Source organism: Dendropsophus ebraccatus, chromosome 10 (assembly GCF_027789765.1).
Source record: "Dendropsophus ebraccatus isolate aDenEbr1 chromosome 10, aDenEbr1.pat, whole genome shotgun sequence".
Lineage (NCBI taxonomy): Eukaryota > Metazoa > Chordata > Amphibia > Anura > Hylidae > Dendropsophus > Dendropsophus ebraccatus.
The window spans coordinates 30,906,682-30,932,206 of NC_091463.1; the positions used below are offsets into that span (position 1 = coordinate 30,906,682).

The 25,525-nt window shown below is 36.8% G+C and overlaps 1 protein-coding gene across 1 annotated transcript in view; it reads left to right on the forward strand.

Moving 5' to 3' along the window:
• The first annotated feature begins 780 nt into the window (after positions 1–780).
• The window catches only part of LMX1B (LIM homeobox transcription factor 1 beta), a 111,896-nt gene continuing 87,151 nt past the window's right edge, over positions 781–25,525 (forward strand). Inside the window, exons 1-2 of the mRNA XM_069985937.1 lie at positions 781–1,353; positions 3,983–4,169. Coding sequence (XP_069842038.1) covers positions 1,215–1,353; positions 3,983–4,169 — 326 coding nt within the window. The 5' untranslated portion in view covers positions 781–1,214. The remainder of the gene's footprint in view (positions 1,354–3,982; positions 4,170–25,525) is intronic.

Genomic DNA, 25,525 nt, shown 5'->3' on the forward strand with positions numbered 1-25,525 from the left:
ATCTACAGTATATATATATATATATATATATATATATATATATATATATATATTAATCCGTGAATAGTCAAAATGTTTGAAACATGTAGGCTGCACTAATATACATATATATATATATATATATATATATCAGGCTACAATAGTATAGTATAGTACAGTATGGAATATGTATAGTATATATGTGTCTATGTTCCTATGGATACATATATATATATATATATATATATATCTCAAGCTACAGAGACATATGGAATATGTATAGTATATATGTGGCTACAGATATATATATATATATATATATATATATATATATATATATATATATATATGTGTGTGTGTGTGAAATGGCGGCAAATACAATATAAAAGAATGAAGCAGTCATGGCTACATACCCCAAATTCGCAGGTGTCCATAAGAACATTTATCAGCTACATAAAATACCTCATTTCGGCCATAAAGAAACAAGCTGGGCACCTATGCTATATTGACTCAGGTGTCAGGACTCTTTATTTTTAATTATAACCTGCCCTTTTTTTATTCATTGGGAGAAAAAAAAAAGAAAAGAAAAGGGGGCATAAAAAATGGGGTTTGTGCCCCCCACTCCTTACCCCCCTCCCCCCTTCTGAAGTTATTGGGAAAGGATAGGACTGAGAGAAGTCTGGCACTACTTAATTTGCAGAAGGAGCCGCATCACCAGCGCGGAGCGATACACAATAGAGTTCAAATGTCAGCAAGTTTTGTAGAAAGAGAGAGAGAGAGGAGGTGACTGGGTGGAGTATCCATCCGCTGAGCAATCCCTGCTGTAAGCTGCTCTGCAGGACTGTGCATGGCACACAGGCTCAGGCTGTCTCTCCCTGGACATCCTACACAGGCTCTTCCCTGGGATCTGTCACCCCCTCCCCTTCCACCCTGGCTTTTAGAGAGCACCTCAGCCACTCACCCCATAACCTCCTGCACCCTTGGCTCTCTCCCCCCTCTCCCTCCATCCACAGGCAGGTGATCCCATCTGCCCCCCTCTTTGTGTTGTGTATGCAGCAGCAGCTCCTGTGGATCCTTCTTCAGTCATGACCCTCTGAAGCCCACCCACCCATCCATCCATCCATGCAGGATCTGGGATAAGGAAACTTCTCCTTGAAGACTGTCTGAACTTGTTGTGAAGCTGACTCTCTCACTAGTATTATCTGTCTATCGCTGCTTAAGGTGTCCTCCTTATCATGGATATTGCAACAGGTCCTGAGTCCTTGGAGAGATGCTTTACCAGGGGGCAGAGTGACTGTGCCAAGATGCTGGACAATATTAAAATGGAAGATCACCCACTCAGGGCTGGCACTGCCACATTAGGAGTATTGCTGGGTAAGTGAATGGACAATGAAATAGAAGCCTGACTGTATTTTCTTTACTCATTGGGTTCTTGCCATTCTATCCAACCTTACATAACACTGTGCTGGCAGCCCCGAAATCTGCTGTACAGACCCCAAAGTGATCAGGAAGGAACTCTGCTCCATCCTATGTGTCTGACATGATGGGGGGTGGAGGTGCCAAGTGTTCTGTATACTATGGATAGTGCCAAGTGTTCTGTATACTATGGATAGTGCCAAGTGTTCTGTATACTATGGATAGTGCCTACACACGTGTCTAGCATAGTGGGGATGTCAACAAACCTATATACACCACGTATATACACCACAAGGAGATCATAGTGTAGAATAGGAGAGGTAGCAGAGGGGAGTTTGTCTTTTGGAGCAGATCACTAGGATCAGATAGGTTGAAATAATAATAATAATAATAATAATAATAATAATAATAATAATAATAATAACAACAACAACAATAACTAGATACCAGTATTGTAACAGCCACTACCATATTATTACTGCACTTACTGCTAATAGTAAGGATGAGGATAGTTAATAAAATTGTATGTCTACATTTAGAAGCCCTTTACTATGTAGTTTTGGTTACAATAAAATATTATATATGTATTGTGCATATTATTACTACTACTTCTACTGCTGCTACTACTACTACTACTACTACTACTACTACTACTACTACTACTACTGCTGCTGTATATAGTGTAGAGTAAATGACTACATATATATATAATATATATGCACAATCTTACAACATAATTTATCAATAAGAAAGGTAAAAAAAATTACGTTTCAGAATTTAAAGTGGCTCATAGAAAGTTTTTAGCTTGCCCCCTTGCCAACCTCAAGTGCTCCCCCAAAGTGTCAGGGACCATTGAATGAAATCCCTATAGTCAGCCCCGATGTCCAGTATATACCGTGAGTATTGCAGATGATAGAAAATCCTATAGGTAGTGTATAATAGAAGGTAGACGAGGTAATAGCATGGATAATCTGCCAGAGGGTCGGGGTCTATGATAAAGGCCTGGGAACATACCTGCAGATAGTATAAGTGTTCTCCTATACATATTACAGGACAAATAGTTTTTTTATATTAAATCTTTTTTGGTAGTTATATTCCACATTTATATAGAAGAATAGAAAATGCCCTAAATCGTGTGAAAAGTGTCTTCCTGTATTTCTATGTAATATACTATCAATCATCTATCTATAATATTCTATTTATTAATCTATCTATCTATCTGTTATCTATCTATTATCTATCTATCTATTATCTATCTATTATCTATCTATCTATCTATCTATCTATCTATTATCTATCTATTTATTATCTATCTATCTATCTATCTATCTATCCTCTTATCTATCTATCTCCTATCTATTATCTATCTATCTATCTATCTATCTATCTATCTATCTATCTATCTATTATCTATCTATTTATTATCTATCTATCTATCTATCTATCTCCTATCTATCTATTATCTATCTATCTATCTATCTCCTATCTATCTATCTCCTATCTATCTATCTATCTATCTATCTATCTATCTATTATCTATCTATCTATCTATCTATCTATCTATCTATCTATCTATATATCTATCCATCTATCTATTATCTATCTATCTATCTATCTATCTGCTATCTATCTATATATCTCCTATCTATCTATTATCTATCTATCTATCTATCTATCTATCTATCTATCTATTTATTTATTTATTTATGTATTTATTTATTATCTATCTATCTATCTATTTATTATCTATCTATCTATCTATCTATCTATCTTCTCTATCTATCTTTCTATCTATCTATCTCCCTATCTATCTATCTATCTATCTATCTATCATCTATCTATCTATCTATCTATCTATCTATCTATCTATCTCCTATCTATCTATCTATCTATCTATCTATCTATCTATCTATCTATCCATCTATCCATCTTTCCTGTCTGTCTATTACATTGGTTTGAAGCTTACAGTTTACACATTGACCTCTCCTGTGTGCAGTCACTGTCATGTACAGAACTTGTATAGAACATCATAGAACCTGCATATTACATTATACTGAGGACAATGGCCGGCTATTGTATGGGATATGTGACAAGTTTAGATACTTGATGTGCATCCTAATCCTCATTCCTGATGATCCCAATAATCTATAGTCTTGTGTCTAATGTAAAGGCAATACACCTCATTCCCTGGATCCCCTATGTGCCCCCCCCCTACCCGTATACAATCCTATAATGTGTATATTCTAAATACATCCATTACTACTATAAAATGTGCCCTATTTACACAATTCACTTTATCCTATACATGTCCACTAGCACAATCATCACCATGTATATAATATGTATACACACTATGCAGGATGCGTTTTATTATATCTGTACAGCTTTGTCACTATCCTTGTGTATTGTGTATGTCCACCATGGTCATTCTCTTCCTATATGTATACACCCTGCTCGTCTTATCACTTGTGTGTAATACTGTTGACAATTACCATTATATATATATATATATATATATATATATATAATATATGTTGTGTAATAGTAAGTGGGCCTGATGATGTAACCTGTGGCTTGTGTCCCCCAGGCTCAGAGTGCCAGCACCAGGCAGTATGTGAGGGCTGCCAGAGACCCATCTCAGACCGCTTTCTGATGAGAGTGAATGAGTCCTCCTGGCACGAGGAGTGCTTGCAGTGTACAGTGTGTCAGCAGCCTCTCACCACCAGCTGCTACTTCCGGGACAGAAAGCTCTTCTGCAAGCAGGACTACCAACAGTAAGGAACCCCCTGCCCATATACACATACTGGCCTGCCTTCTCTACAGTCTATCAAATGAGCCATCGTGTATATAACACTTATCAGCCTACTACCCATATATACTATATACTATCTGCCCTATACACAAACATATATATATATATATATATATATATTACCCTAACCACAGGTTTCACTCCTGATACCATCCCCACTTATCTACCCCATATATACTATGCCTCTATCTGCCCTATACACAAACCCATATATATATATATATATATATATATATATATATATATATATATATATACACTACCCTAACCACAGATGTCACTCCAGATACCATCTCCACTTACCTACACCATATATACTCTGCCAGTATCTATACCTATACATAAACACATATATACCCATAACATATATATATATATATATATATATATATATATATATATATATATATATATATATATATATACTACCCTAACATAGATGTCACTTCTGATACCATCCCCACTTATCAATAAAACGTAATAATTTCTGTATCCATATCTTGACAGCACCAAATCTTTTCATTATTTATCTGCATGTCAATGGGGATGAGCACATGAAGTTGCATTAGCAGCAGTGATGTGATTTCCTCTGCTTACCCAGTGATTCCAGCTCAGGGGAATGATAGGAGCCTGATCTCCCAGCTAAACACTGGCCATTGTTCTGTGGAGGTGAATCATCTATACAGCCTTATTTGTTCACCTGCAAAGTCAAAGTACTCCAAGGTCCAGGCTGTATATGTGTCTGAAGGGACCATAATGTTATTCTTTCTATATGGTTACTTTGTTATATCTTTATTATATATAGTTACTATGTTATATCTAATGCACTTAATCCATTGCTTATTAGTAGTGTCAGAATGATCATAAAAGTGTTCCCCTTGAAGGAAATGGTGGAGATATTACAGTCATGACACCTGCTCTACCATTGTTTGCTCATCAAATAACCCTGTAACATGTTTAGAAGAATAAAAATAAGATCCGTCTTGTACAAGGAAGAGATCGTGTATTAACATATGAAATCCTGATTTACACAGTCCCGCACATAGCATCACAGAATGGTAGGTTAGAGAGGAGCTCTAGGATTAGATAGATTCATTCATATATAGGAGGATGAATATATAGGAAGATTCATATATAGGGTGAGTGATGCATATATAGGAGGATGCATATATAGGAAGATGCATATATATGGTGATGCATATATAGGAAGATGCATATATAGGGTGATGCATATATAGTGTGATGAATATAGGATGATGCATATATATAGGAGGATGAATATATAGGAATATGCATATATAGGGTGAGTGATGCATATATAGGAGGATGCATATATAGGGTGAGTGATGCATATATAGGAGGATGCATATATAGGAAGATGCATATATAGGGTGATGAATATAGGAGGATGCATATATATAGGGGGATGCATATATAGGGTGATGCATATATAGGGTGATGCATACATAGGACGATGCACATAGGACGATGTATATATAGAAGGATGTATATAAAGGGTGATGCATATATAGGGTGATGCATATATAGGAGGATGCATGTATAGGGTCATGGATATAGAGGAGGTTGCATGTATATAGGATGATGCATATAATATATATATATATATATACATACAGACACACACACACACACACATATAATTATTTATGTGCATGTGCCCCTTTGTATAGGTTTGTGTGTATCTGCATATATATCTATATGTGTGTATATATATATATATATATATATATATATATATATATATATATATATAATGCACACAGTATCTAGGAGGGTGCATATATGTAGTGCATATATAGGGTGATGCATATATAGGGTGATGTATATATATATATATATATATATATATATATAATATAATGATGCATACAGTATATAGGATGATGCTTTATGGGCTGTTTAGATTACGGTAAATATTTGGATTAGACCGGGATAGGTATTATAGTAAAATTAAATAAAATAAATATAATCATAACAATAATAGTAGTAATAATAATAATAATAATAATAATAATAATATGTTACTATATTCGTTTCGCTGTTTTCCCACATGTATGCTATGGAATTAACCCTTTAGATGCGGCTTTTACTGTATATTCCTTCATAGCCCAGTGTAGTTTAGGCCCTTATGTTCTGCCGATGCATCTGTATATCCTCTACCATTCATTGATCCGTTCACCTGGGCACTGGATGTCATATTTTTTCTCTCTCCTTATTTTATAACTAGTATCGTTCCTTGCCGTATTTATTGTACTTGCGACCCTCTCTAATAATACCTCTAATTACCGTAATTACCATCGCACTGGCTCCCGTTAAATACGACGCATATCCTACCTCCGTTATTAGCTCCGTCATCGCTTTCATTTCATTGCACGTTTTTTAGTATCATAAATCTGCACAATGTCGCATCGCAATGTAACATTTTCTATTGACGTGTATATTATTTTACACTAAAAACTTTGCAAAACAAATTGCGACTTTTGCAATTGAAGCGTTATTATGTTCCTCGGAGTTCCTCATAAACCAGAACCATCGCTAACATTCTCTATTACACTCCATCGGTGCAGGAGAGGAGTTTAACCCTTTGGTTAATGCTCAATCAACTTTTTCCTTTCTATATGGTCACTATCAGGTCACTCCAAAAAGTCGCAGTCATGTAGTAACCCAAACATTGCCTATGACTATGAGAGAGCTGGGTGGTGGGGGGTGAGGGTCTCTTCAATGTGCTCTCCATGCTTGTCAGTAGAATTTAGAGGCTCTTTGTGTAGTGGGGTGCACCCAGCTACTTCAATCACTGAGACATAATAAGTCTCTGCTAGAAGTCTGCAGAGACACAAAGAGAAACATCTATTGCTTTGCATCAGTCTTTGTCAGGCAGCTCCCATACAGGCCTATAGTCAGTCCTAGCAACCATATTTCTAGCCTACCTACAGCAGGAAAGTTCCCCCTCCCTGGTAACCTGTCCTTAGACCATCCCAATCTGCTGACTACAAACATTCTGGAGGTAACAACTGCTTGGGGATTTTTTTTTTTTTTTTTAGAGAGATTTTATTCTTGGATCCCTTGAAATGAAACAATTAATATGATCCCATATTTTTATTACATGATTGCATGTAATTATGGGCAAAAAGGGACAAATTAGCAGGATAAGATGAATTTAGCAATTTTAGAAATTAAGTCTGTTTATTATCCAAGTTCTTTTATTTATTTATTTTTTGTAAATTATATTATTATTATTATTATTCCTGTTGTGAATAATTAATAATAATAATAATAATAATAATAATAATAATAATAATAATGATTAGGTTAATTTTTTTTTTTTGCCTTTTAGTAATACAGCATAATTGCCTATTATAAAACTTCTGCCTATTTCTATAGGTTAAACAAAAGCCCAAGAGGAACAATAGGCTCTAAAATTATACGCAATTATATTGTAAGCAATTATATTCGCAAAGCATACAGTGATATTTTAGATCATATTTTATTATTTTATTACATTATGGTCTTTATTATTATATTTAATTTTGCAGAAGCATAGCCAACTTTGTCATTGGGGATGGCTCATCTGTGCATTGTGGTGGTGCTATCATGTATAGTCCTTACATTTACATTGTGCACAATGTCACTGATCTAGTCCACCTGACACACTCAGCTCTGCTACATCTGTATATTAGTGTTTCATATTATATCATTGTAGCTGTTTGGCTGCTAAGTATAGTTTTCAGCTCTGGCTGGAAGGGGATGGGTTAAGCAATGTCGCCTGTTTAGGACAAGTGGGACCCTGTTGAGGTATTCATGCTTACTGGCAATTAAGAGAGATATCTCCTTGTAAAGTATTGTTGTATCCCAGCACCTGGTGTGACTGGACATGGGGACCTGCTGGGTGGCTGTCACCATGAACCGTCACTACCAGGCCTTAATGGCAAGATATATGGGAAGAAGCCTTAAATCTTATTCTCTGAAGTTTATTGTGGACGTTTATTTCTAATTCTGATTGAATACTTGTTGCTTTCCCCTGATATGGTCGACGGCATTTAGTGTCACATAAAGGGATATTGTCAATATTTACTTGGATTTTTTTTTATTGTTATACCATAATGGTTCAAAATATTCCTGTTGTGGTTTGCATGCGAATTTCCTTGTTGAGATAGGAGCAATATCTATCTATCTATCTATCTATCTATCTATCTATCTATCTATCTATCTATTATCTATCTATCTATCTTCTATCTATCTATCTATCTATCTATCTATCTATCTATTATCTATCTATCTATCTATCTATCTATCTATCTATCTATCTATCTATCTATCTATCCTCCTATCTATCTATCTATCTATCTATCTATCTATCTCCTATCTATCTATCTATCTATCTATCTATCTATCTTCTATCTATCTATCTATCTATCTATCTATCTATCTATCTATTATCTATCTATCTATCTATCTATCTATCTATCCATTATCTATCTATCTATCTATCTATCTATCTATCTCCTATCTATCTATCTCCTATCTATCTATCTATCTATCTATCTATCTATCTATCTATCTCCTATCTATCTATTATCTATCTGTCTATCTATCTATCTATCTATCTATCTATCTATCTATCTATCTTCTATCTATCTATTATCTATCTATCTATTATCTATCTATCTATCTATCTATCTATCTATCTATCTATCTATCTATCTATCCATTATCTATCTATCTATCTATCTATCTATCTCCTATCTATCTATCTTCTATCTATCTATTATCTATCTATCTATCTATCTATCTATCTATCTATCTATCTATCTATCTATCTCCTATCTATCTATCTTCTATCTATCTATCTATCTATCTATCTATCTATCTCATAGACTGCTTTGATACAGAAAGACTCATGCGCTATTTTTATGCATCGACTTATTATTGTTGTTCTTTATTACTATTATTTTATATAGCTCCTTTATCTGCCATGGCTCTCTGTGTTGTAAAACAAGAACTTACATGTGATTCATTTACAAGAACACACACACATAAAACCAATGCAGCATACCAATAATACTATACCAGAGCAAATACAGGGCAAACTAGATATATCAGGACAGAGCCCTGCCTATTCAGGTTTATAGCCTATAAGAAATACATTGTACATGGAAGTAAGATATTCGCATTAGATTCAGTATTTTGTGCAGGTACATTCTGAGGACCATATTAGCGCGTAATTTTAATAGATGATGTGTTATATACAGACATAGTCCTACATATACTGATATACTTACACAAATAGAACCATATACACGCATACACCTACGTACATACATGCAGAAACATGCAGATACACACAAACATATACAAAGAGGCACATGAACATACATAATGATATATATATATATATATATATATATATATATCACACACTCACATATACATAACATACATACACACACACACACATATACAATATACATATATATAAATCACACATACACCTACATACATACATGCAGAAACATGCAGATACACAAAAACCTATACAAAGGGGCACATGCACATACATAATTATATCTATCTATCTATCTATCTATCTATCTATCTATCTATCTATCTATCTCACACACACACGCTCATATATACATAACATACACACACACACACACACAACATACAGATACACACATACACAAACAGATACAACATACAGATATAACACACATACACACATACATCATGCGTAGTGCAGTTGTACCCAGACATTATACCGGTCTCATTGATAGTAATGATAAAGACATTCCAGGCTAAGCCAATTTTTTATATCAATCTGTATCAGTGGTCGAGGGATTATGTAGGCAGTAATAAAAATAATCAGACTCCAGGCCGCAGAATCTGTATGTAATTTTGGCTACAGGATGGCTTGCAGCTTGAGAACTAACCCTGCTCTACATCTCCTATTCCACAGCACTCCCAAGCTCTTTCATTAAAAATTCCCTAATTTCCTCCGTTATTTGTCGTAGGGTAAAGCAATGTGTTACCGCTCCATAGGAAGTGGAAGAATTCAATGGGAGCCCTTGCTCATTATTAACTTAAGGTTCAGCGGATTGAAATAAACTGAGTAATCCCAGTGAGTTTGAATCCTGAATTTGGCCTGTGCTGTAACAATGCACTCTACTAGGTAGCAGTAAAAGATGGGTGTAAGTTATATTTTATAATTAATATTCCCGTACTAGATGAATAACTCCTATATAAAGTATAATAAAAGGATAATAAACACAATCTCTATATAATTAGTATTATAGTAAGGAAATTAAAATGGCCTCTAAAGGGTTAATTTGACTGTTTTGCTCACAATGACATTTACTAATCACAGCGCTGAGTTCAAGCAAAAAAAAAAAAGGCAATTTTTATTTTATTTTGCTATTTTTCTGCCAAATTTCCTTAATATCCTTCTATAATCTTCTGTCCGTCTGATTGTTTTAGGGTGACTTCTGGTTGAGGATCAGCCTAGGCATATGTAAAAATTGATATGAAATAAATAAAACGAAAAAAGTAAAGTACAAAAAAATGCTTAAAAACAACATAAAAATGTACAATAAGTATTTTTTTTTCATTGATCAGTAAAATTTTAAGACGCTGCCCCCCCCCTTGTTTCCCCCATTTCTCCTCCCATATCCAGTGACTTATAGGCCTGGGCCTAGCAGTGGCTTATGTAGTGGTGGACGTGAGACCTGGTCTGGGTAAGGTTACTATTATGAGAACTAATAGGAGACGTTTCTACTTTTAACTCCATGTGGGATAAGATGCATTATTTGCTGTGACCTCTGTCTGTTGCTAGGCACTTCTGCACAGTGCCTACATAGCTAATAGTACCCAACATTTATGTTTCTGAGGTAAACTGAGGAGTTTACCTTCAAATTAGAACACTGTTTACAATGAAATATTTATGTAGTGTCAAATACTTTTCTTAAGACTCGCCACTTGTTTAGCTTTGACCATAATCGTTCACCAGAGAGATGCCAGCGGATGACCTTGACGCATTTTCAACACATTTTTTTTTGGGGGGCGCATATTTTCGAATGAAGTTGATCCGACCCATCTGTACTCCGAGCCCGGCAATCTTGTGCACGCCAAAAACCTGTCTTCAAATGTTTTCTGAGAAGGTGCGGCATGAGAAAATGCAGGTTTAATACACAGACGCACAGAGAAGGCTTTTTTCCCCCCCTTGCATTAATTTAGCGCTAAAATCCCTTTTTTGTGGTTCTTAATACATGGCCCTCACTACGGTTTTTATTTTGAAGTCTATTTTTTTTTTTAACTTGAAAAAATCCACAAAAGTACACATATTATGATTGCTCGATAAACGGTTTATGTAAAATGATACTGAACACTTAACTTAACTGAACAGGTAAAAAAATAATAATTAAAAAAAAAACGGAAAAAAAAAATTAAAAAGAAAATATCTAAAAAAAATAAAATTCAAAATTAAACACAAATATTTATGTTTGAAATCTGTATTTTACTAAATATTTAATTTGCAGCCATCATTTTCTGCAAGATAAATAAGTAGAAGGTAGTAAAATATTTAATGAGTGTCTATAATCTACGCCTAACCTGTTGTAAACTGGAGAAACATTGTTTAACCTGGAGATTTAGTCTTCTGTGGTTTTTAAATGAACGACTATGACAGAAAAGACAATGGAGAACAATGGTAATTACCTGAAATATTAAAAATGATGACGGCCGTGATTAGGACGTGATTATCAGTGTCAGCGTAATAACAGCGCGGCCTGCCTGGCTCGCCACATAGACGTTATCATAAAAAGACCACATGGACTATTAACCCTTACACGAAACTTTTTGTTAGAAATTGCTTCCAGTGCACAAAGCATATGTGTGAAAACGCACAACACATGTGCTATACAGATAAACATACAGCACCTAATAGCCCCCCATATTAGATCAGCGAACAAATACTCCACCTCCACATTACCCTAATAGTGTACATGACCACTACTTAGAAAATGTAGCCATTTATATATATGGAACACCTGTCAGTGACTCATAGGATGGGGGGGGGGGGCAAGATTTCCACCACCATAGCAAGGAGGCAGATGCAGCCCTCGAAGGCCTCACATTATGCCTACCACAAAACTGCTATTAAGAATAAAATTATTACTACTATTACCAGTACGGGTACTATGCGTAAGAATATTGATAATAATAGTAATTCATGAAGATGGTCGAAGTACCTTGACGTTACTAGCTGTATTATAAAGGGTGCAATATCCAAGACAGTCACACACAATAAGATTAAAATGGACATTAGATGATGGTTATATCCTGTCTAGTGGTTGTTTGCTTTGGACAATTCTGTTTTGGACAGGTAGCCATTAACATTATATGAACATCGGCTGAACCAACCAGTTTCAGTGCTACTCTTGACCATTAAAATTGATGGTGTGTCTCCACTGTCCCCAAATTGTAGATGTCGAGGGAAAGAAGATCTTTTTTTTAACTTGCCGTATCAATTGTTCTTAGGGGAGGTGAGAGAAGTGTCTGGCAGTGGCTTGTGCCTATGTTCTTATGAAGAACAGAGGAGAACTAGCTTTCAGTCAAATAAGTGCTCTACTGTCTGCTGCCTAAGGTGTATGGCCAGTGTTCGAAAGGTTTCACGGCAAAGATAATTACGTGTACTTTCAATAATTGTTTGGCCAACAGTTATGTCTCATGTCGTCCCCATTTGGATGTTTCTTTTCTGAAAGAGTAGTAGATTCTTGGAATAAACTTTCAGTAGATGTGGTAGGTAATTCTACAATAACAGAATTTAAACATATATCTTTTCTAAGAAAATAAGAAAGGAAATAGAGGGGTGGACTGGATGGACCAAACTTCTATGTTTCTATATTTATGGGGAGAGGTTACTTAAGACAATAGGGTTGGACTGTAAAAATGCAACACACCTGACCCTCCACTCCACTAATCTCATCTGTGGGTAGATAGTTGGGAGGCCACCATACACCTTAAGCAGTTGGCTGAGCAGGCAACTAGTGTTAAATTTCTCTGCAGTGCCTCCACAGGGGGAATTAGGTATTACACAGTTCTGAAGTCAGTGGGCTACCATTGTATTTCATGGACATATTGGGTCTTCCAAAGGTAGAATCAAGCTTCCTGGCTGCTCTCTGAACATTTTTTTGTTTCAGCATAGACACCCGCTTTTGATGCAACAAGAAAAGCAGAGATAATCAGTCACGGTCAGAGTTCTAACCTTCGTGATTTTAACTGGTGTGAAAACTTATCAGACCTGCTCAGAAACAATTATCATTGTCAAGACAGTCATCGCGTTCATGGTTAATTGAGCGTGATCGCCCCACGGAGGGGAGGGGGAGCAATGCAAAAAAGTAATAGGGCTTACCGAAAGTACATGAGATGGGGGAAATGAGCAGCCCACTGACGCTGCTTATCTCCAGAACAGACTGGAATAATATATAGGACAAATAGGATGTGTCCGATTTCTGAGTCCCTTGTAGTAGGCCACTAGGTCTGAGAGCCCATCTTGAGATTAGATTATCAGCACATGCTATCGTCGTTGCAGCGTCCAATGGAAAGTATCCAATATCTTTTGGATGAGTGACTGCATTTCTATACAGAATTACCAGCCTATGTAAATATTCCTCTTCCTACCATTAGATTCAGCAGGTAAAAGACTTATGTACAACTAATTCTCATTAAGCTCACAAACACAAACAGACATATGCGCCTACACACAGACAGACAGACGCGGAGAAGGAGATGCACACAGGCACACATTGTCTTACAGCTGGCGTCAAGAGGTGACATCAATATTAGAAGTGGTTAATTGTCTCTGCCGTGGTTTAACCCTTTCCCAGGAAAATACACTACAAACACTCAAGGCAGTGTTCTCATGGCTGCTTCATGGCTGGTTGGTGCATGTTATAAGCTGAGGATCCTTCTCTCCGTTAGTTGAGACATCTCCTTGAAAAAGTGACAGCTGGAGTGTCTCTTGTCACCGGGATCCTATGTGGGAGTAAACATTAAACCAATTAAAGATGCCATTGATATTAGATCACTGGGGGCTTTACATGGTGAAGCATGCCATTCATTCATATGTGAGGAAGGGGGGTTGTAGTATTCATTGTAGTTAGAGTCAATGCTACAAATACAGGTAGGAGGATTTCTGTGCATGTTCGCCACCCCATTGTTGGTCCTACAGCAATCTTTGCAATGCCCACTACTTAAAGGGATTTGATGAGGATCTAGAAACTGGGACCCAACCAGTCTCAACAATGATCACTTCCCGATCTGTAGAGAGCTGGCCACCTATACATTGAAATTCCTTTTTTTATATCTCCTATTCATCCTAATGGACAGGACCCATGCACATGTGGCCATCTTCTTCTTAATTTTCAAGGACAAGTCTCTAATTTTTTATAAATGAAGATGGTGGCCTTAGCTTCCAGGCTGCAACCTTATTGTTGTCTGATTGATCTATCATAAATGTCTATTATGGCTTTACTTTTGTAATTGGATAAATGAGTATGTGTTGTCCGATCTAGAGTCCAGATTGTGCAAACTTTGGCTACAAACTACATTTTGTGTTGACATGGAGCCCGTCCACTACATAGGGTAACATTGATAGACCCAGAAAAAAAAGAACCGATTATAAAGAGAAGAAAATACATCATCTAGTTGTTGTTGTTTTTTTTTTTTTTGCTTAATAAATTACCAAGAGAGTATTGCAGCTTTCTCGAGCTCCGATGCCATTAGGACTGCAATGCATGACAAAGCTGAGGCCCTTAGCTATATCAGTACTTAGGCCTCTGGATGTTGTCTAAATGCAAGACTAATGTGCTTACAGGAAGGGAAGGTGTTACACCTGAACCTGGGTAGAGAAAGTGCACAGTGATCTATTTATACCAGAGAGTGCCTTGGGCTCTTCTCTTGACTCAAATACCACATACAGAACAGGGAATATAAGTCTGTCCATTACTGTGTGTCTCTATCTGAAGTTATGGGGAAAGTCTTAGAAAAGGAACAATAGATCCTATGCATAAATGCTTTAGCATGAAGATTTATGAGTGCATATACCTCTATTTTAGATATAGATCATGGACGAACAATAGTATTTGGAAATCATTATGGGGGATTGTATTAAAGCGTAACCTAAATAGAGGCGGAATTCTTTCTGTGGATATGAGAGTAGATGTCAGGGGGAGAGGAGGATCAGGCTTGTTGGATTTCAGCTGCAAGATCCTTTAGTTCTTGGGGAGATAAGACACCATCGGAGTAGTCTGGCAGTGGTCTTCTCCACTCTTCCTGTTAATAGTATTAAGATGAACACGCATGTATTGGGGGAATAGCATTGGGCTGACTACTCTAGTATGTATATATGTAGCTTTTTAGTACCTCTGCCTAGTTGAAAAGAGCTGCAATATTCCATAATGACCTCATAGTTTTATAGTTGATAGTTGCATAGTTGATAGTTGATAGCTGCATAGGCTATGTTCACACAGCGTCAAAAATAGAGAAAAGGCTGCAGATTTTGATATTTAAAAAAACGTCAGCGATGTAACTGACTGCAATGGCAATGCATTGAAGTTAATGGTAAGATGGATGTCCAATGCCCACAATGTATTGAATAACGGACGTTTTTACCGCAGACGTCAAAATAATGAACATGATCATTATTTTCGGACGTCTTTTGCAAACAGCGGACGTTTTTTATTAGTTGTTCACGCACAGATTTTCTTTTGTCACCGTTCTTTCTCTATTTTTAATATTAAATTCAATGGACTTTTAAAGTAAGACACAGCCGAAGTCCAATCAGTAATCCCAAACTAGCATAATGTACCAGCAGCCGTCATTGCAAGGGGAGGCCAGGCTGCTAAATAACGTCCATTATTTTAGCCTCGGACGGACGTCATTTTAAATCTGTAACACAGAGACCACGAAGGGGAAAAGAGCATACAATGGTAAATCGCCGATTCTGGTACCCAATCTCCATAATAACCAGTTCCAATGGCAATTCCAAGGTTATCAATGACTGTGATATATTGAGACTACCACTAGTCTTTAGTATCTATCGTTACCTTTACTATAGCCTGTTCAGTAGTGTTTTTAAGGTAGTATGATATCATGGAAAAACTCAGCAATGTTCTGTGAGTTGTGTAATGTATTCATCAGCTCTTCCCCTGGCACAGCCCTCCATGCTTCCCCTTTAACCTACTTCTATAAGTCAGCTAGAGGCAATACCCTTTGTGGATGACGCATTGATAATCCCATAATTACAGTTACTATTAATGATTGTGTGGATTTGGATACTCATGCTTACATAAAGTTTCTTTCTGGCAGGTAAAGTTACACTATAGTTTTCATGACTGTGGTAGAAAAGAAAATCGGTGATGAAGTTCTGTTAAAAGGATAATATACCTTACACACAGTTGTTCTTACATTCCAGCCGATTTTCTAACCATAATGACCCAAATTAAAGGGGGTTCTAGTTTTATGTACGATGAAAAAGTATTCAGTGCCAAGTATATTTCATAGAAAATGAGGGCTCATCTGGGCTAGTTATATGGAGTGAACATTTCTAAACTGTTTACAGATCCACCTTAATCTAAGCCGTTACACTGTAAGGCCGAGTTCACACTATGTATTACACTGGCTGGTGTCAGTGCCGACCGGATGAACTTAATTTCTTTTCAATTGAGATGCGGGCGCATTCGAGTGTGCCCGCGTTCCAAATCACCATAGCAGACAATATAAAGTGTGGCTGGAGCATGTCTGACATGTTAGTTTTCGGTGTGCCCGCAAGGAATCCCGGACGGAGTGTATACACTCCGTCCAGGATTCCATAGAAGTAAATGCAATGTATTTATTTAATTAATAACGGCCAGTGTTGCAATCTACAACAACGGCCGCTGTTAATTGAATAAATATGTTGTGTGAACATAGCCCAAGGCTGCGTTTACACAGACAGATTTATCTGACAGATTTTGGAAGCCAAAGCCAGGAATGGATTTGAAAAGAGGATAGATCCCAGTTTTTCCTTTATGACCTGATCCCTGTTTACAGTCTGTTCCTGGCTTTGGCTTCAAAGATCTGTCAGATAAATCTGTTTGTGTAAACGCACCATAAGGCTATGTTCACACACCTTCTCAACAGTAAAAACAAAACTGCTGATAAAAAATCTGTAAGAAAATTACTATTATTATTATCATTATGATTTATGGCCATTATTATCACAAAACAACCTTTTTTTACTTTGAAACAATTGTAGCCTAATGATTATAATGTACTTCTTATTTATAACATAATAAGGCTAGGTTCACACTATGTAAAAATGACGGTCGTCCTTCATGATAACGGCAATCATTATTATGATAACGTCCATTATTATGAAAAGCGGCCATCATTCTTAGTGAGAACCTAGTCTAAAACAGACAAAATCAGATGTCTGCCAGGATACGACATGGACCAGAAAATCGGATCAAAACGCATCTGTTTTTTTAGCGTACACAAAAACAGGGACTAGAATGTTTTTTGTGTACGCTAAAAAATCAATTTTTTAAATAATGGAAGTCAATGGAAAAAAGGGATTAAATAATGCACACAAGTAATCAGTTGCTTTTTTGTTGCATAAAACAGATGAAAAAACGGACTGCAAAAACTCAGTATGAACCCAGCCTAATTGATTTACAGTAGATTCCTCCCATGCCAGTCTGTAGATTCATCACATTGGATATTTGGTAGTTCAATTGTAGCTGGAATAATAAGAGACACAAGTGGTGGTGGATATATGTGTCTCCCTATAATGAACCTAATACCTCTCACCTATAGGGAAAGGGTGACCTGGCAGTACTGTCCCTTATAAGTCCCTACTACATTCTGCATCATATACTACCTTACAGGTCACCAATGTATCACACCTTAGTGCTAAGATAGAACAAAAAAAAAAAAAAAAAAAGAATGTATGTGCCAACATGTTGAGTGATGGGTGAATATAACTTCCTAGTATACCTTGTGTACCAATCGCTCATAGTTTTAGTTGTTTACAGTCAATAAATAGAAACATTTATTGTTTACAATGGAGTGATGAAAAGCTGTCCGCACCGTGTCCTGCTCACACAGCCGCAGGGCTCTGATACGCTGCGTCCTGCACCTGTATAAGCAGGATCCTCTTAGGACAGGTGTGCGACGGAGTGTTTGCATTCACTTATTGCAAGCAGAGATCTTAAAGAATAGACATCGGTTTAATTAATTATTTTAATTAGTTTATTTATTGAACCAATTTTGAGAATGTTGGACAACCTTTCCTTATACAGTGAATGAGACTAGATTACCTAACACTGAAACCGCACATTTCCCACTGTCTTCATTGTCCTATTCAGATTACCTGATAAGAGGGTTGAAAGGTTATCACCAATTTGCTGATAGGATAATTGACAATCTAGGTTGGCTATGCATGGTAAAGACGTGGCAGGTGAAGAAGGCTAGTGCAAAGTTTTATTTCAGAGGTTCAGGTGACATCAAGACTGGGAGAAGTAGAAGAAAGAAAGTCATTGCTAGATATAACTATCCCCTCCTTATCTACTCAAGAACAAAAGGATCAGGCATGTTATAATCCAGCATTGTTGGCTCTGTGAATTCCAACAATGCCAAACTGGGCAGGACTTGACTTGTTTAATCTGTGTGATTTATGAGAATGATCCAACCATAAGGTTGGGGTCTCATCCTATGGATCCCAATATATTGAGAAGTGGATCCCATTATTATCTACTCTATAGAGGGGTACAGTATATACTGGATTTGGACATGTATCTGAACAAGTGAATGAGCTATGAAACTCAATACACAAGACTTTTGTTTATTTGTAGAATTCTTCATGCTCTGTTGCCTGGAGAATAGTCCATGCAGGGGAGTGCTGGGGCCACTACAATGGCGGGGGTATTACTAATGCCCCTCCTCATCATTAAACTCCTCTGACCAATATTTGGTTCAATGCAACTACAAATTATATTTTTATAGGCCATGAACAAAAGCATACCGTCTTGTAGCCATAGGGTTTTTTACAAGGGCTATGTTCCCATAACGTCTTTTTAGTCGAAAAAACTGCCTTTTTTATTTTTATAATGGGCATTAATAATGATCATTATTACCGTCCGTTATTATAAAAAAACAAAAACAACAGTTTTTTTTCCACCTAAAAAAAAAAGTTGTGGAAATAGAGCCATGGAACTGTGGGGTCCAGCAGATCAGTGGGGGCACCGGCCATTTTAGTACAGCCAAGCCTAGGTAAAAAGCTCTACAAAAATGCAGCCAAGTTTGGCAGAATGGGCAGATATCTCAGTAAACTGGCCATACATGTTAGGTCAAGTTTTCCAAACCTGATTATTTTGGTGTTATTTCCTGACAATCTAAGGTGTTTGGGAGGAAGATCCAGGTAATGTTGATGGGATCTGCTCATATTCTAATGTATGAAGCTAATGTTTCTAAGGGTCTCTTCAATCTCTATTAATGGCAGATGTTGAGTGAAAGGAGAATTGGTCATGTGTGATTTATGATCCTTTGTTACTCTGAGACAACTCTGTTGCATGTTCAGCCAATAGTTGACCCTTCTCTCTCCCATCAGTTGCCATAGGGGGACAGTCAGGAGGCCACATATACATTAGATGGTCAACCAATCACAACAGTTTGGTTAAAGTGTCATTGTTGTTTGACAAAACTTTTGAGATGTCATAGAGAATCATGTCAAAAGTTTTGATTGGTCCATGTCTGAGTGTGCAGACCCGCACCGATTGGGAAATAGAGCTGGCACAAGACTGTGCTAAGTGTGGTGCTCTCCCTGCTCTGTGTCACGTGATCAGTAGGACCTATTAGTCCAGCTCCATAGAGCTCCATTATAATTCTGACTGATCCAGTGACACAGCTAGGAGAGGACCACGGTTAGTATGGTCTTCTCCCGGCTCTATCTCCTGATCAGTACGGACTGAACACTTAGACACAAGAAGAGTTCAACAGGAGAGTCAACCTCACCTGCACATCGTGTTATCAACTTTGTCAGCAACTTTTATGGGGCATATAATTACTGTACATGAAACAGCTTTACATTTTATTGCTACCTTCTTTGTACATGTAGGATTATTTGGGTGTGAGTAATTTAGAAGCAGCCGTGTTCTGACTATTGATACAGAGGATCTCATAGGGTGTTGGTGTTTGGAAACAGGTAGCTGGTATAGGTGTAAAAACAACATGCACTTATATCATTGCATAACTAGTAGCTTTATTAAAGGAGAAGTCAGGCTGTTTTTAAATTCTGGCAGCTGGCAGAGGCAGGGGGGAATTTAATCAGGAGTATATACTTACCTCTCCCTGTGCCTGCGCGGTGAGTGGCGGGACCGGACTCAGACCCCCGCTAGGCTCCGGGATCTCCGAAGCTGACAAGTCATGACCCTCCTGATGGACTGGGTGCACAGCTAGTCAGTGACTAGGGCGGGACAGTGGTCAGTCCATCAGCTGCGACTGACCTTTTCCCTCAAGTCGTGACAACATCACAACTCGAGGGAAAATGCCCTCCAGCGGGGGTCCCGAGGCCGGTCCTGCCATTTGCCGTGGGCACGGGGAGAGGTAAGTTCATACTCCTGATCAACTTCCCCACTGCCCTTGCTGGCTGCCGGATTTTAAAAATGGACGGACTTCTCCTTTAAAGTGGCCATCTGCAGCCTAGTCAGTGTTTTAGTTTCTGTCTTCAATGGATCATGTGTTACTATAGATTAGCTATACTACATATGATTTCATAGACCATGATTCCAAGGTCTGTGCCTTGCAAATACTTCTGTCATAGTGCCACTTTTATGTGTTAGGGTGATCTATGAGCTTACAGCCATTTGGTGTCTGAGGCCTAGTTTCGTTACCCCTAGTTTTTGTTACTTGTAGTAAGGTCAGTGCGTATTTATATCTTTATGAACCGGATTAGGTGGTATAATCTGGTGCAAAACAACAGAAAACATTAGCATGTTGAGGGACGGGCAACTTTCTCCGCTACATGTCTAGACTAGAGATGAGCAAATCTTGGGCACGCTCGGGTTTATCTGAACTAGAGCATGTGGCATTTGATTGGCTGCAGAAGTTGAATACAGCCCTAAGGCTGCCATGGACTCCCTAGGGCGGCATCTAACTTCTGCGGCCAACGGTAATCAAATGCCCCACACTCAAGTGTTCTCGAGATTCGCTTATCTCTAGTCTAGACCCCTGTATGTTGCAGGGAAAACCTCAAAAACAGGAGTTCATGACTGAATTATAATACTCAAGCTTCATGCTACTTCCTGTTAGTATGTTACAGGCTATGTTCATACAACGTCTTTTTTTGGCCATTTGACGGTCGTTTTTTAGACATCCATCATTTTGAGGTCAAATAATGTCCGTTATTTTACAGTGATGTCCGTGACGTTATGTACGTTATTTGGCCTCAAAATAACAGATTTGACAAAATGACGTCCGTCGAATGGCCAAAAAGAGACGTTGTGTGAGCCTAGCCACAAACAATACTGACACCAGTGTAGGGTCTGGGGAGCGGGACATCACATATCATCAAAAATGTAATCCTTGTTTTTCTCAACACTAAGTATAACACATTGTTGCCCCGAGTGTTCCTTTAAGTACGTTTTATCATCCATGGTATAAATGGTTAATTTCAGTATAATGTAACCGACATTTTTAATCCAATATGGAAGGGGCCTAAAAGATAATGTGACGGAGCTGCCAAGATGACAGATGTTTATACGGTATTCTGAAAGAATGAGGTTCTCCTCAACATTACATACATCACACTGCTTCTGGTTACCATGACAGCCAGGTCCCAGCTCAACACTTTCCTCCCTGACAAACATGCTGCAAAATAGATTGGTTCTCCTTCCGAGATGGTGTCATCTGCATGTCATTAATGATCAGAGCGAGATGTTTCTTACATTTCAGAAATGTCACCTGACGTGGTAGTTGTGCTGTGTGGTTGAAAAGTACCGCTACGTCACCCTCATGGGTTCTCTAGTAATGGGGAGTAAAATAAAGGTTAATAAATATCACATATTAGTGATGCACTGTACTTTACTATATGCATGAGCACCACTCTATATTGCCACCATATTATTATTATTGTGATGGAAAGATTTTTTTTTCTTTTTTTACTGATATTTATGTTTTTTCATGTATAGACACTTTTTTTCACTTTTGTTTTTTTTGCTTGAATCTTGACCCCATCCTCTCTTAACACAGATCAACACAGGAAAGGGCAAGGTAAATAATTTCCTTGTCACTACAGAGGTGGAGCAAAACATTCAGTAACATTGAGTTTGCAAGATTCAGCATCAAAATAAAGTCTGCTCTATCTGCGTGTAATAGACAAATAAAGTACTGCCTATAATATGTTTAGATATTGTAATTTTGAAAATGATTTATAATCAATATACTGGCTGTTTTAATAGCAATGAGAATATTAAGGTTATATTCACACAGTGTTTTTTAACCAAAACCAGAAATAGGTAAAAAAAAAACGCAAAGGTTCAAATCTAGAATTGTAAAGTGCTGTGGAATTTGTTGGCGCTATATAAATAACAATTATTATTATTATTATTACTATTATCATCACCTTTACATTATACTTATTCTCTGTTGGTTCCACTACTGGTTTTGGCTGAAAATGCTGAACAAAATACTATGTGAACACAGTCTAAAAGGGCAATGAAACGAAAAGGTGATTTAATCTAAGTAAAAAAAATAAAATAAAATAAAATAATTATATATATATATATATATATATATATATATATATCAGTGTTTACACTAATGAGAAGTTTAATATGTCATTTATATTAATATTTTATATTTATTGATATTTGATAGGGATATATAAACAAAAAAAATCACAAATAATACTAATAAAATAAATCTTTTTTATATAACTTTTTATATTTTTTAAAGCAGCATATATGTTATAGCTGAGATGACTGGTATTATTCATACCCTTATTTCTATAAGCGGCCTGCCCAATAATGCACTTCCTACATGAAAGAATTTCTGTTGACACAAGAAAATGACCGGAGTTAGTACACAGGTCTCAGGGCACGCACAAGGGAACCCGCTCTTTCCCATTCGCCGGTGAAACCCAAAAGCACAGTGTCATTTGTTTTACAGCCATGTTTCACAGAAAGTAAAGCGTTTTGAGAAGCTAACGCAGGAAGCTGGAGGAAGTGGACTAGCGATGGCTTGACATTTCATCATGCCTCTGTCTGATATGAATTTCATGTCATAAACGGCTTGTGTTATCCGATGCCAGTAAAAACACCGGGGGCCTTCCCTACTGGCTTGTGAGGCCTTTTATTTCTCTTTCGTTCTTAAATGTTTATTTGTGAATAATATTGTTTTAAAAAAAGTGAAAATCTGACCTCAGGTTTGTGAAAAGAATCTATCTCCGTTCACATGAAAAGTTTGTGTTTCGGAATGTGCCGGGAAGGTGTCATTTGATTGAGAAGTGTTGGCTTGTGTGTTTGCTTTTAGTACCCCTGCTCCTGGGATTAACTGTTTATAAGAGACGTGGTGTGCCATCAATAGCCAGATTTTAACGTTGTACTTTGAGCTTGACAGCATTTCCTCATGCTTCTCACACGCATACCAAGGGAGGCAAATATTATTTTTCATTAGATCCTATTTCTTTTTTTTTTTCGTACCCCTTTCTGTGTTGGTTTTAAAATTAACGCCTGTGCATCTAAATAGGCCTATAAAAGGTTCTTGGGGAAAGTATTGTTTTGGAAGGAGACAGACTAAAAAAATATTTGTCATTTTTTTAAAAACAGATTGGATATAAATATTTAACTTTTTTTTTTTTTTAAATAACAAATATTTAAATTTGTTTCTGTTTTATTGTTCTGGGCAAGTTTACCCCATAATAAATAGGGAGGTTGTTTACATTCTACAGGTAGTTTAGTGTTTTTAGTTAGTTAAAAATTATAAAAATGACTGTCATACGTGTATTAGTAGACTGCAATAAGCTAGGTTCACACTATGTTTTTCCCTCTAAATAAATAAATGACGCCTGTCATTTCGCTGTTTGGCCACTCATCAGTGGCCGCCCATCAATGACGGCTGTTGTTACATTATTCTAGTTTAGGTGGATTTATTGGCCTTTGAGGGTGTCCTTAATTGAAAAGTCCATTGAATTTAATAGTAAAATTGGTGAAACAACAGTAAAAAGAAACAACAAGAAAAAAACAACTGTGTGTGAACAAGTAAAAAATGACGTCCAGTTCTTGCAAAAGACGTCTGAAAATAATTGTCATGATCATTATTTTGACGTCTGTGCAGACAACGTCCATTATTTATTGCACAGTGTGCAATTGGATGTTCGTCATTTCATTGACATCAACGCATTGCATTGAAAAGAATTAAAAATGGATATTGAGTGTTTCTTGTGTAACAGAGGGAGATATGGTTTATATAAGACCATTAAAAAATGGTAAATGTTAAGCAGAAAGAAGGGTTGAAGACATAACCACAAGAGTGAGTTCATACAAGTTTCTGCTACTAAAATCAATTTACCCTATAGCGCTGTTTCTACAAAAGTTACTTACTGTAGCTTGAAAAAAACTCTCCTAAAAAAAAAAGAAAAGAAAATAATTTCATAATTAATTGCATCATCAATCATTCATATTGAGCCAGGAAATTGTATATTGTATATATTGTATTATACTTGTACTTTTTAATATGCGTCATTATAATTGAACGGTTAATGAGCTATAATCATCTTTGATCTAAATGAATACAATATAGAAAACACAGATACCCTGTTATGTTTGCGGCTTTACTAAATTCTAGATCCTATTCATCTCCTATCACTATACCCTTATTCCATAGAGGATAATATAGTTACTGACTTACTGAAAATCAATCTATCTTGAAATGTTATACTTTTATATACCCAGGCTATATATCCCCCCTTATAATTTCCTAGAAGGTTAGGTATTTAAGAAGTTGACCAAATCTATAAGGATCTTTCTATAATATGTTGAATTTCTCCAGTTTCACCTCTTAAAGCTCTCTGGATCAGTAGCCTTGAGGCCTCTATGGTTAGATGCGTGTGTAGGCGTTCCACTATTTGACTGTTATTCCAGAATTTGGAAGTGATCTCTTATATAAGTCAATTAATATTAGATCAGTATATAAGCTTTGCACATGTATCGTTGAGGATTAGAATCCCAGTTGGCTTTGGGGAGGATCACCTAGGATGAACTTTAA